Source organism: Ailuropoda melanoleuca, chromosome 9 (genome assembly GCF_002007445.2).
Source record: "Ailuropoda melanoleuca isolate Jingjing chromosome 9, ASM200744v2, whole genome shotgun sequence".
NCBI classification, from domain to species: Eukaryota; Metazoa; Chordata; class Mammalia; order Carnivora; family Ursidae; genus Ailuropoda; species Ailuropoda melanoleuca.
In genome coordinates, this window is record NC_048226.1 from 38411093 (window position 1) to 38424447 (window position 13355).

General features: G+C 41.3%; 1 protein-coding gene across 3 annotated transcripts in view; it reads right to left on the reverse strand.

Annotated features, from left to right (window-relative positions):
- The window catches only part of LOC100477302 (cytochrome P450 7B1), a 176172-nt gene extending 171754 nt beyond the window's left edge, over positions 1–4418 (reverse strand). Inside the window, exon 1 of one of the 3 annotated variants that reach the window (XM_034668132.1) lies at positions 4101–4418. Coding sequence is in view for 1 of the 3 variants with exons in the window: in XM_034668130.1 (XP_034524021.1) it covers positions 3625–3737 (113 nt within the window). In the remaining 2 variants the exon portion in view is untranslated. Of the gene's footprint in view, positions 1–3624 lie in introns of all 3 variants that reach the window. The other 2 variants (XM_034668130.1, XM_034668131.1) reach the window with 2 other exon arrangements.
- Positions 4419–13355: the final 8937 nt, after the last annotated feature.

Here is a 13355-nt window from a genome sequence, read left to right on the forward strand (position 1 = left end):
ACAGTACAAGTTTAGTTGTGTTCTCAGAACCTACTATTCTCCACCAGCACCTTCAGAAGGGTCTCTTAGTCCAGTAAGACTCTGATCTCCAGAACTGTAAGAGAATAAGTCTGTGTTGTTTACTGAATTTGCAAACATTTGCTATAGCAGCAATAGGAAACTAGTGCAAATTTTGGTACCTGGAGGTGGTATGCTGCCGTGACAAATACCTAAAAATATACACATGACTTTGGGCAATGGGAAGAGGCTGGAAGAATTTTGAGGAAGATGACAGAAAAAAATCCAGACTGCCTTAAACAGATGATGAGTAGAAATACAGAAGTTAACAACTACCCTAGTGAGGACTCAGAAGAAAGTGAGGACCATGGGAGCGAACATATATATCATCTTCAAGAATATTTACACCATCCTAAAGAGACCATAAGTAAAAATATTAACATTAGAGGCACCGCTGGTGAGGGCTCGGGTTAAGTGAGGAACATGTCACTGTAAACTGGACAAAAGAGATTCTTGTCTTACAGTTGCAGAAAGCTCAGCCACATTCTGTCCTGCAGTTACGTGGAAAGCAGAATTTGTGCAGGATGAACTTGGACATTTAGCTGAGGAGATTTCGAAGCCAAGCGTTGAAGGGGTAGGCTAGTTTGTCCTGCTGCTTATAGTAAAATGTGAGAGGGAAGATGTAGAAGGAGGAAAGAATTCTTGGGCACAGAGGAGCCAGGAACTGATGCTTTGGGAAATTCTCAGCCTACCCAGGCTGCAAACTAGGAGACTCACTGTCAAGAAAGAGTGCTGCTGGAGAGAAAGCCAGGGATGTGGCTAGACAAATTTTGCTAGTGCTTGGAAAAAATCAAAAGGTTGCAGTATTCTGTTAAAATCAAGGATAGATGGAGATCAGCCTTGAAGTTTCCTTCGGCAGACAGAACCAGTTTAGTCATTCAGGCGAAGCTTAATTTAGTTTATTTTTCGAGGCTAACTTGATCTGGATTATTTCTTGCATGTGCCTCTGGAAATGATAAGCAAAACTTGAATTGTTTCCCAAGGTTTATATGAGGTAACCACTGAAAATTGTAATAATGTAACCCACTACTATGAAGAAGAAACAGTCACTGCTCTCTCACTATATAAGCTGCTTTATAAAAATACACCCCTGAGTCTCATTCCATGTTCTGGTTTGACCACTTCCAGTACGCAAACTGTCTTTTTGGTGTGTGCACAATAATTTCTTACTAATTACTACTTCAGTGATTCATTGGTTTCACGTTGGCTATTTTGAACTTTTGACAATTTAGTCATACACACTTATTCGCATGTAGTGTATTGGCCAATCAATGAAAAGATGAGGCATGTGACTGTTTCCCCTCAGCTACGTCAAAAGAAGCCAGGAATGTAAATGAAATGATCCAAGAAAAAACTGTGGAGGAGCCTCTTATTGATGGAGTCAATCCCTGTGACGTACATGAAAGACCCACGACGTTCTCGGGAATTTTTGTCCCAGGACCGATCATGTCGAGATCCTCACACTAATTTACATGATTTAAATGGTGAGATTTGGGACTTTGGAGCTGAATGAGATTTATATGAGATCCTGGACCTTGTGTTGATACTGTGATAGGTTGAGATTTTTGTGAATGTTGGGACGGGGTGATATATTTTCCATGTGACATGGATATAAATCTTTGGAAGTTAGAGGGAGCACTGTGGTAGAAAGAATGATGTTTCCCAAAGATGTCCATGTCTTAATCCCCCAAACCTATGAATATGTTATCTTATATTACAAAAAGGGCTTTGCAGATGTGACTAAATTAAGGACCTTGAGATGGGAAGATTATCCTGGATTATCTGGGTGGGTTCAACACAATCACAAGGCTTCTTATAAGACAGAGGCAGGAGCCCCAGAGTATGAAAAAAAGAATTGAATTCTGGTGGCCTTTAGAAACTGGAAGAGATAAGGAAATGGATTCTCCCCTAGTTCCACCAAAAGGAATGAAGCTCTGCAAACACCTTGATTGAGGCCAGTAAGGCCCATTTCTGACTTCTGATTTCCAGAACTGCAGGATTTAAAAATCTGTGTTACTGCCCCCTCCCTAATCATACTTTCTGCGAACACTTTCCTCTATTCATAATAAGCCCTTTAATTATGTGTCCCCTTTAACACATAATTTAGTGCCACTCTGTATGTCATTTATTTAGAAGAATTTAACCATTTTATATTTATTTTATATTGTTTTGGTAGGACTAACTTTTGTCATTTTTGCAAGGAATGGGAAGTAGGGAAAGAATAATAGGGACATGTTTGTTTTCAAGTTGACCTTGCTAACCAGACTGTTTTTATATGTTGTCTTTATAATAATTTAGAAAGTATCTATATGTAAGTCAATTATTAAAAAACGGTGATTATTAAAAACATATGTATATGATTAATGACTTGCTGGAAATGAACTGAGTTTCCAAGCACCACCCAAATCGTATCTTAAATTTATCAGTTTTATTTTAAATGTGGCGTTGGCTGAGGGACAGACACTGAGGAAGATGGAACCTACATAGAATCAAGCAACACTGAAATTAAAGTGTCCTAAATCCTCATGTTGAGCTCTAAAGCGAGCACAGCCACTGGAAAAGGCAACCTGGCGGAGGGCATGGCACACCCCAGGAAAATCACTGAAAATTTGCATGAGGAAAAAAAGCAAAAACTCCTTTCTAGAGTATTCATCCATGCGCATTCTAGAAATGTCTGCAGGTATTTGAATGCGGTACAATGGTGCCATTTTCCAAAAACTATCGAGAAACAACCTGTATCTCTCTCTCTCTCTCTCTCTCTCTCTCTCTCTCTCTCACACACACACACACACACACTGTGTGTGTGTGTACCTACGCAAACAGATCCAATCGCAAACAGAAAATATAGTGATTTCGAGTGAATGCTTCTATTTGGAATATCTGTTTCTACTTCCATATTTCAAATCAGATAAAGAAGTGACACTTCTAGTGTTGTGTTGTTATTGGTTTTGTTCTAATAAAAATAATACAGTAAATGCACAAAATACACACTATAAACTCATTTAGTAGTCACCAAACTCCCATGAGGTATTATAACTGCGTTTTTCCACGTGAGGTACAGTGATGTAAACTGAGGCACAGAGAAGCACCCAGAGTTATTGTTCATACCATAAATTGCCATTCTCCTGAAAACATTTCACTTTTAACTGAAGGAAATGTAAGAAAATTGCCCTCGAAATGCTCTACGAATTCTAGGCCATAAAGCATCAACTCATTGTAACTCGGCACCAAAATGTGTCTGTTAGGAAGCCATGCGTGATGCATAATGAATAATGCAAACCCAGGGTGTATTACATACAACCTATGCTGGAGCAGCAAATCGAATTCGGTCCCAACGCTTTAGTATGTATGCGTACGTAGGGGGAACACGCAGAAGCAGCCTTTGTCATTGCACACAATCCCCAAGACGCCGCTGCCCCGCAGCAAGTTCTGGCTAACCGCACTGGAAATCACGGGGCTGGGGGGTGTACTCCCTCGGCCGTCCGGGTCGCGCACGGTCCGCGGGGCCCAGGGCGCATGCGTGGCCCGAGCCGCCCGGCCGCGCGGTGAGGCCGCCGGGGCGCTTACCTGGTGCGCCCGGCGCGCAGGCACAGGACCACGAGCAACAGGGCCGCGGCGAGGGCCAGGCCCGGGAAGCTGAGTAGCTGCGGCAGCAATGGCTCCAGCGAGAAGAGGCCCATGCCCGCGGACACGTCTTCCGCCGTCTGGTTCCCGCGCGGCCGCAGCGGACAGCCCGGGGTCTCTCTCGGGGCGGCGACACTACTGCTTCCCGCGGCGTCTCTCGGCGGCTCTCCCCCGGTCCGGGCGCCAGAGGCGGGCCTGCTGGCGGCGTTGCCAGGAATGTCACCGCAGGCCCCCGAGGCTGAGTCTCAAAGTTCTTGCACTCCCCTCCCCCGGCCCTGCCCAGCCCCCACCCACGCGCACCGCCCCGCTCCGCGACCGCCTCCGGCCAGGCTGCTTCTGGAAAACGGCGCCCGGGTTCCTAGGGGCCGGAAGGAGGGCCAAGAAGAGGGGGAAGGGGTTAGGATTTCCTGACGACGAACCTCTGAAGGCCTGGAGCAGGGAGATTTCTGTTCAGTTTTGGAAGTGAGTCGCTCGGGTTTCTCACCCCCTAGCCCGCGCCCCTCAGGAGGAGGGACCCAGCCTGCTCCTTGAACAGCGTTGGGACTGTGTCCGCTCAGTGGCACCGCTGATCTTTTAGGCACGACCCTGAGAACAGAGAACCCGGCGAGCGCAGATACCTGTGATGTGCGCTGCCTCCAGCCTGGTCCGGGGTCGCCTCTTTAGCCCTGCATATCCTGTTTGTTCACACGCTTTTGTCGAGAGCCTACTGTGTGAGAAGCCTTGTCCGAGCGAGGCCAGGAATGGAGACGAGGGCCGTGAGGCGCACAGTCCAGGAAGAGAGAAGAAACACCAGCCTATTGCAGAACAACACGAAGGGCCGAAATAGAAGTGGCACAAGCCCCACAGGTGGTTCTTAGGATAAGGGAGAAACTTTTAAAATATCTTTGCTGGAGTAAGGCCCTTTCACCAGGGACTTCACACATGTTTATTTACTCTCTACACCAACTTGCAATGTAATATTTAGCAGTATTTTAGAGAACATATGATGATACTCTGGTTAAGTAATTTACCCTCGTTGCTCAGTTGATAAGTAAGTAATAACCATTCTTGCCAGATTGCTCCAAGACCACTGTGTTTTCTACATTATGTAAGATTTTATTTCCATGGTTCTCTGGACTATTATAACAGCTTACTGACGGATCTCAGACCTTTGAACTTTCCAGCCCATCCTCCCCATTGCACATCTCTACAACACAGACCTATTCTGCTTTTACCCTATTCAAAACTCTTAATGATGATGCCTTTGTGACAAAGTCATAAATCTTTGACCTGCAATGAGAAGCCCTCCACAATTTGTCTCCATTGTGTAACTCCCACAGCTAGGTACAGTTCCATATACACTAAATCTTGAGCCATGGTGGCCCTCACAGTCTGCCCTTTCACACCTTTATGATATTCGCTCTGCCTGAAAGTTTTCCTTTCTCCCCTAAAGAATAAAATTCTACCTACCTCTCAAGGCCCGACTCAAATCCCACTTTCTTCTAGAAATTATACCTATCTTCTTTTGTAATGAAGCTCTTCTCCTCCATGCTTTTAACACTGTCTCAACTTTTCACCTCATCACATTTTTCTACCATATCTGAGTTATTTCTATCTAAGTCTGTATTTCCTGCTGTAGAAGGTGGAAACCGTCTCTCAGACAGTCTTGTTTGCACCCACTCTCTAGCTCCTTCCCCCTGAATCCCAACCCCCGAGTTGAGATAACATAGTTAGAAGTACTTTGCATGTGCCTGGCTCTTAATGCTTCATAGCTGAATTACTACTGCATTGCTGTCCTTGGCCCTAAAGCTGTAAATGGCTGGGCTAGCATTAGAATGCCAATGCTTATGAGTATCTTCATCTTTGACTTTTATTCCAGGGTCTTTCCACTGCCCCTCCTTCCTTCTGTTGTAAATTCAAATTTCCAGGAAATCCAGAAGGATACAGTGAGCCAACAGCTACTCTGTCTCCTCGAAGGGAAAACAAATTGGTTCCCATCACTGCCTGGCCAGCAGAGCCAGCTTACAGGGAGATATCCATGCTGTACATTTCTATAACCACTGCAGAAAAGCCCCTCTCACTAATTTTCACAAGCATCCTCAACTTTTTCTTTTCTTTTCCATTTGATCTCCTGGATGACTCTTCTGTTTGAAAATATAAGTAAAAAATATTAAGCGTTAATCAATCTGTTGAACATTTATTATGTGCCAGGCACCGTGCTAAACATTTTATTTCGTAACAAAAATAGCAAGCACCTGAAGTCAATCACACTGTCTTAGGAAAGTGGAAGGATTACCACACTGTCACCTACTAGATTTGGTTAGCAACTGTGTCATAGTCTTATAGTACCTGTATAGTATTTTACTTCGAACGACTTAACGGTGTGCACTTAACAAATTTTGAATGTATGTTTCTCTTATATTTTCCATTTATTTTAAAAGGGACCTCCATTCTGTAAACTGACCTAGTTGAAATAAAATTGAAAGACATTTTTCATTACTTTGTTTTCATAACCCAGCATCAGCATCATTATATTCAATCTAGTTCAGTTTATTTTACCTCTGAAACATGCATTTATTCCCATCACTTTTCTGACAGAGATGACTAGTTGCTCCTCTGTACCTACTTCCCCCTTGCTTCTCAGTAACAGTCCTTGATTTTTAACTGAACATGTGACTATCCACTACAAAGACTGCTTTCCCAGCCTTCCTTGTGACCACATGACCATGTGACCAAAATCTCACCAGTAAGCTAAGTTTAAGGTATTCGTTCAGAAAAGTGACCTTAACAGGAATGAACAGACACTTTTGCTTCCCTCCTTCCCTTTTCCACTGCTTTGTAGACACTATGCCTGGACCTAAGCAGCCATCTTAACATATATATCCCAAATACTACATTTAGTATCTGTTGTTTATATGAAATTCAAATTTAACTAGGGATCCTATATTTTTATTACTAAATCTGGCAATTCCAGCTTAATTCCAACACAGGGGTTCATAAAGCTTACAGGAGAGGCAACTGTGAAATTCTGGCTGCTCAGCAGTCCCCTTCAGAAACAAGCCACAAATTGTTCCTTCAACATTGGTTACCCATGTTGGTGTCTTGTGTATCTTGACTGTACTAATTAGACCAGGGTTAACAGATCTAAAAGAGTCATGAGGTGGCCCTTAGTCTTTGAGGTGTGCAGATGTGGAGTATGTTCAATATAGATAACATCTGGCCTAGTCATCTTTCTCCAGAAAATACTGATTGTGAAACACATGGAGAGAGAGAAATACAAGCAGAAACAGAAGTGAAATCAGAGAGAGTAAAGGGAGAGAGTGATACATTTGAGTCTCTAAAGTAAGAGCCATGACAATTCAGATGATGGGTCATCCTCCAAAGTTTCTCTCACCTTCCCAGGTGACCCTGATCTGCCAGGTGGTCAGAGATGTCACCTTCTTTCTCTGTTCTCTTTCTAATCTAATCTCAAATTCTGGCCCAATTTCTTTTGTGGCCTTCTCTTTTCACTTTAAAGAGCTTCTTTGGAAGTCACCAGAACCTGAATTCTGATATATCCCTCTACTTTTCAACATGTATGTCCTAATTCTCCTGCTCTGACTTTGATAATACTAATACACTGTGTTGAGACCTCCAAATCCATTTACTTATTCAGCAACATTTCGTTAAGTGCAAATGTTGTCCATGGCACTATACTTGGCCTGCTGGAGCTATAAACATGAATCAGATGACCCTTCCTTCAAAGAGCTGGAACTAAGAGAACAAAAAGGATTGACATCAGAGAGGAGAACAAAAAGAGGCCAGTCCATATGAGATTGTGGAGTGACAATGGGGAGATTATAAGCACATGCACTCATATGGCTTTAATTTTGTGAATTCCTGGGAGGCAAATAACGTGCTGGATAAAGAGTTTACACTCTGGCTTCAGATGTTGGGAAACATTTGAAAGTACCCTTGTGAAAATGTCAAAGTGGACTCTGCACATTTTCCCCCCCAATATCAGGAAGTTCCTAAAATCAGATTTAATTACTCAAGCCTGAAAAATCCTATCAACTTTTGACATAAAATATAGATTGGGTTTTAAGCCATATCTATAACTAAATAATGACTGTGGTTATCTTTTCCCTCTTCTTCATGAGCTCTGTCTTGACTTTGTTTTCCCTTCCCCTTCTATAGAATTAAGACCGCCTCTGGGCAAAATTGTGAATCAGAGGAAGGAAAGAAAAGGAAAGAAGAAAAGAACACGGATTGAGAGGACCTGCCAAGTGGCAGGTACTGCTTCATGTTTTACATGCATTGTCCCATCTAATCTTCAAAACCAATCTCGGATGTAGGTATTCTTTCCTTTTCCATAACAGAAAGACAAACCTCACAGAGTTTCAGAGCACCTGTGATTAGTTTGCTCCTTCATTCCACTGTGAAGTTGCCCGTCCTGTCACTGTATCATCTTGCCTTCCTTAGAGTTTTCTTTCACTGACCCTTTACCATATCTGTTCAGTCGTTCTTACCTCCGTTTTTATGGATCCTGTTTTTACCTTGAGCTGCCCATAACCAATGTACTCCATGGCGACAAATGGGCCTCTACTTTGTACCTTGGCCTACAGCAGCCCTTGTCTAGTTCTGAGGCTAATCTCAGTTTGCCCATCTGTAAAATGATACAAGACTACCTTCCCTATAGGTTTTTGAGGATTAAGTTGTGAGAAGTAAATATATGACCGTGGAAATGCCTGGAGCTTCTCCCTTTTCACACTTGAGCACCTTCTGCTCCACTGACATAGTGTTTAAGTAGAAATGAGTTAATCAGACAAATTCAGCCTGGCTGAGGGGTTAACTTGTTGATATGCTACTTCCACCTAATTAAAATATAAAATGTGCCACTTTCTTGTTTCCTTAAGGTGGCTATCCTGATTGTGGCTGAGATAGCAGTAATGGTATATACTGAGACTTGAGACTGCTATGAGCCTGAAAGTTATTGTTCACTTGTCACATTGTAAGCAGTGAGGCATCTTAAATACCAGCCCTGAACCTGACTACAAATATCTTAAATTACAATTACTTCCTCTTATTCTGGCTTTCTTTACAATTTAAACAATGGTACTTATTTCCTCTTTAGTTTTCCCTTCTCCCAAAAAGCCAGTTTACAGTATTAACCTAGCACTCAGCTTACACATATAGACATGGCAGGCAAAATGCTTATTAAATAAAATGCTGTTGAGTGAACAGAGTGACCCAACAATAGAGAGTGTTGTTACATTTAAATCTCTTTTTTATAAAGTACAATTTTAGGTAAGACAGGAATGTAATTATTTTGAAGCAGCTTTAAAAATGGTGGAACAGATGGCTCTGATTATCACCAAGAGGCAAGGAATAGATTAAATAGTTTTGCCATTTCTTGTTTAATAGTCTTGGCATTACTTATACACACTTGAGTTTTGAATACTCTGGCTTACAAATTCACAAATTCATGTTAAACCTTAGTTCATTCTCACGATCTGACCCTATTTCTTATGCCAGTATTCAAGATTTATTCTCTCTCTCTGACTCATTTACTGGCTTTTCCAACATTTCATTTCCCACTTAGCCCTTGAAACCAGATATCTGAGGACAGAAAGTACAAGGATTTCTCTGAGCATTCCTTTACATAAGAACCATTCCCCCTACCCTCACTCCCCAGCTACAGCAGAGCTCTGTTCACTAAAGGAAACTTTTATAGATTCAAAAACTTTTCTTTTCTTTCTTTTTTTTTTTTTTTTTGGATCAAGCCAGGCTGGTTCTTAGAGAAACAACAAATTGTCGTGGTCCAAAATAAAATCTACCTACACCACCTCTCTCCTACCAGGTTCTGGTGTTTCTACCTGTTACAGGAGAAGTCCTGGGAAACAGACTCAGAGAGAGACCAGTGCAGGAATTTATTATTAGGGCAGACTTTCAGAATCAGGACCAGGGTGGGAGAGTGAAGCAAATACATAGACAGAGGGAGAGTTTGGGCTGGGATGCAGTTTCAACAAGACTCAGCCCCTAAGGATATCTAGAACTCAGATGGCCCTTCAGAATTTGTCCCAAAAAAAGGGTGAAGATTCAGATTTTTAGAGCACAATAGCAACAAGCCATTGCTTGTGGACTGCCCTCAGGATGGTGAGGAAGGTGACCTTAGACAAGGGAGTTCTCTTTAACTGAAGATAGTTTCTGAAAGCAGCTGGTGAACTCCCAGAAGCTGGGAGCACAGGTCCTCCCATTCTGACAAAGAATCTGAGCAACACAACACAGTGCCCACTAAATACACAGTGTCTGCTGTGGTGCCACAGAAATATATCAGGGGCAGGGGCATCTGACTGGCCAGTTGGTAGAACATGCGACTCTTGATCTCAGGGTTGTGAGTTTGAGCCCCACATTGGTTGAAGAGATTACTTAAAAATAAAATCTTAAAAAAAAAAAAAGAAATATTTCAGGGGCAGATAGCACATCGATGGTGATGATTCTTGGATTCACTCATTTTGGAGTTGTTTTCTTTTCCCTAGCAGAACTATAGTAACACTAGCCTCTCAGCTTCTGAGATGATATAACAATGTTTATTAAATGATTCTAATCTTAAAGAAAAACTGTACACTATTTATGAGTCAAAGTTTTAGTACAATACTGCAACAAGGAAAGCCTCTAGGTCAATTCAACCATTTACTCTGATTAGGAACATTATAGAAAGAGAATGCTAGCTAACCATTGTTAGATTAGTTACAAAAGGAAAAGAACAGCTTAAGATGACTCGGCTCTTGGCTTATGGGTGACAGTCAACAAGGGTGAGTTTCCCCAAGTCCAAATCCCATGAAACTTTATCAGAAAACCACTTAAGCACATTTGAGGAATACTGTGTTCTTCCTTTTCATTAGGCAAAAAGTTTATGCTGCAGATAAGATTCAGACAATTTTTCTTTTACACTAAAAAGTTATATTTCATTTACTCAGTCTATCACAGTGACCCTTCCTTCACAGAGTCCCATCCCTCTTATTAGGCTGGTTGCAACTTGGATTCATGATTGGCCCTTCCATACCCACCCCATTCTTTAAAACCTGGGGGAAAAAATCCACTCATATTTTATCCCCCATTCCTCTCTGATTCCTCATTGTTTGCACTCTGTTTCCAGACTTCTCCCCATCCTTCTCTTAATTGTTCAAGGCTCAACTGGAAAATGGTCAAATTCATTCCCGCAAGGTATTCTGAACCTTTTTTCTTATTTCTTCCTCCAGTTTTCTGATCATGAGCATTTCCATGGTTGATCCATTCCTTTTCCCTTTCTTCTGACATTTTTGAAGTCTGACATTTTTTTCCACCAAGATTGCCTTATTTTTATATTTATAAAAGCAGTTAACAATAGCAATTATGCATATACTGGAAGTTTTGAATATTCTGATTTATGAGCAAACCTTACACTACTACAAGAAGAAATTAATTGATTTGTAATAATTCTGAAAAGCAGTCTAATTGTTTGCTTACCAGGGTTGAAATACAACTTAAACGGGTATATACACACATAACCCAGCATCAGCCAAGAGCTTCCTAACATCTATGGCTGCATGTGTGGAATCTGTTTTGACTATGGCAAATAGTAACCAGAAAGCTGAACTCTGTACCTTCACTTGTTTCTGTAAGAAACCAAACACAGCAGGCAGTAAAGTCTTTGCTGCAAATTTGTGAGAAGTCATGTTGTACAGCATACCAAATTCCACACACAAAAAATTTTCAACATTTTATGTCCCCAGCCTTCTCAGACCACATTGCAATAGGAAACATCTTTCTCTTCTCCCGGACAGGTCGACCCTCTCTGGCTCTACTTTCCCTCCAGAATTTTCCTCTTCAAATATCAAATAACCTCCTGCCTTTCTAATGCAAAACAATTCAACTGACATCTTTTATTTGAGTAAGCTACTGGAGTCTCCTGTGTCTAGAAGATATCAAAAAACTTTATTCTGAACAATGAGCATGTATCATTTTCAAAATATAGTCATCATCTTCAACAACACCAATTTTAAAAAAAATTAAGTGAAATTAATCATTTTCTCTTTCAAGAATGTAAATAGATGTTAGGGAAATTAGAGAAGAACAGTATCCTCTCTCACCCATCCATAAAGACGCTCTAATGACAATGATTGTTCAATCAGGGTATATGTGAACTGACAAATATCAACATGTGTCCCTTCTACATTTATAAATGCCTCAGAGAATCCCATTTATAGTCATACTATGTCTTTTCTTCACTTGTCCCTCAGGCTAGATTCTTGGTCTAGAAAAGTGCAAGGACTAGTTTTCAGAGTTTCCTCCTCCCACCTGTGGATATTGCATGACCCCCAAATCCTTTCTCTTTCCCCATGTCTATTTGCCTTTGCTTCTACATTACCCCAGCAATCTAAAAATCTATTCCTTATCTAGGTTTTCACTGACAGTCTCAGCAAAACACTTAGCCCTCTTACATTTATACAACCCTCATGCCAGGCAAACATAGTATAATGCTTTAAGGAACTTTCTAATGCTCGCACAGAAGTTGAGGTACATATTAGAATTCTACCTTCCTACTTTTCTCTGTATTTCTGTATTAGGAATCAGAACATAATTATTTTGTAATTAGAAGTCTGAAAATGAACCAGCATAGGTCTTTTGAGTCAGTAAGGCATTTTGAAACATTATCTCATGTGATCATTTGACCTTCTAGTGAGATGAATATTATTTTCATTTTACACACATACCTGGTAACTCCCTGACAACAAGCACTGTGTCTGTCTGTATTTCACCAGTGTACACATAATGCTTGGCAGAGTATGTGACACTTTATAGATTCTCAATAAATATTTGTTAAATGAATGAAAATTAGAAAACTAATATTTTTTTTAAAGATTTTATTTATTTATTCGACAGAGACAGAGACAGCCAGAGAGAGAGGGAACACAAGCAGAGGGAGTGAGAGAAGAAGAGCAGGCTCATAGCAGAGGAGCCTGATGTGGGGCTCAATCCCATAATGCCGGGATCATGCCCTGAGCCGAAGGCAGACGCTTAACCGCTGTGCCACCCAGGCACCCCTAGAAAACTAATATTAAGAAATAAAATGAAATTAATATTTATCAAGTACCCACTATGAGCTGATCACCAAGCTGAATAACTTCATATACATTTTTTCTATGCAATATTCCCATAAGCTTGACCAAGTTCAAGAGCCAGATTGTGGAAGCAGATGAATATTCATTTATTCATCTGAATATCAGTAGTACTTTTTCTACTGTATAGGTTTACCTCACTATATATAATGCATCTGTAGATCTCTCCTGGATCAATCTCCCTTACAATTTAGTTCCTTTTCTAGAAAATATTTCTAAATCTTGGGTCGATATTTGCACAACACTGAAGCTTTAATTTGAGGAAAACACCATGAATACAGAACTAACTGAGAGAGGGAGCAAGGCGTGGACTTAGTTGGTTATTTTATTTTATTTTTTTTTAAAGATTTTATTTATTTATTCGACAGAGATAGAGACAGCCAGCGAGAGAGGGAACACAAGCAGGGGGAGTGGGANGAGTGGGAGAGGAAGAAGCAGGCTCATAGCGGAGGAGCCTGATGTGGGGCTCGATCACATAACGCCGGGATCACGCCCTGAGCCGAAGGCAGACGCTTAACCGCTGTGCCACCCAGGCGCCCCGGTTATTTCTGAGAA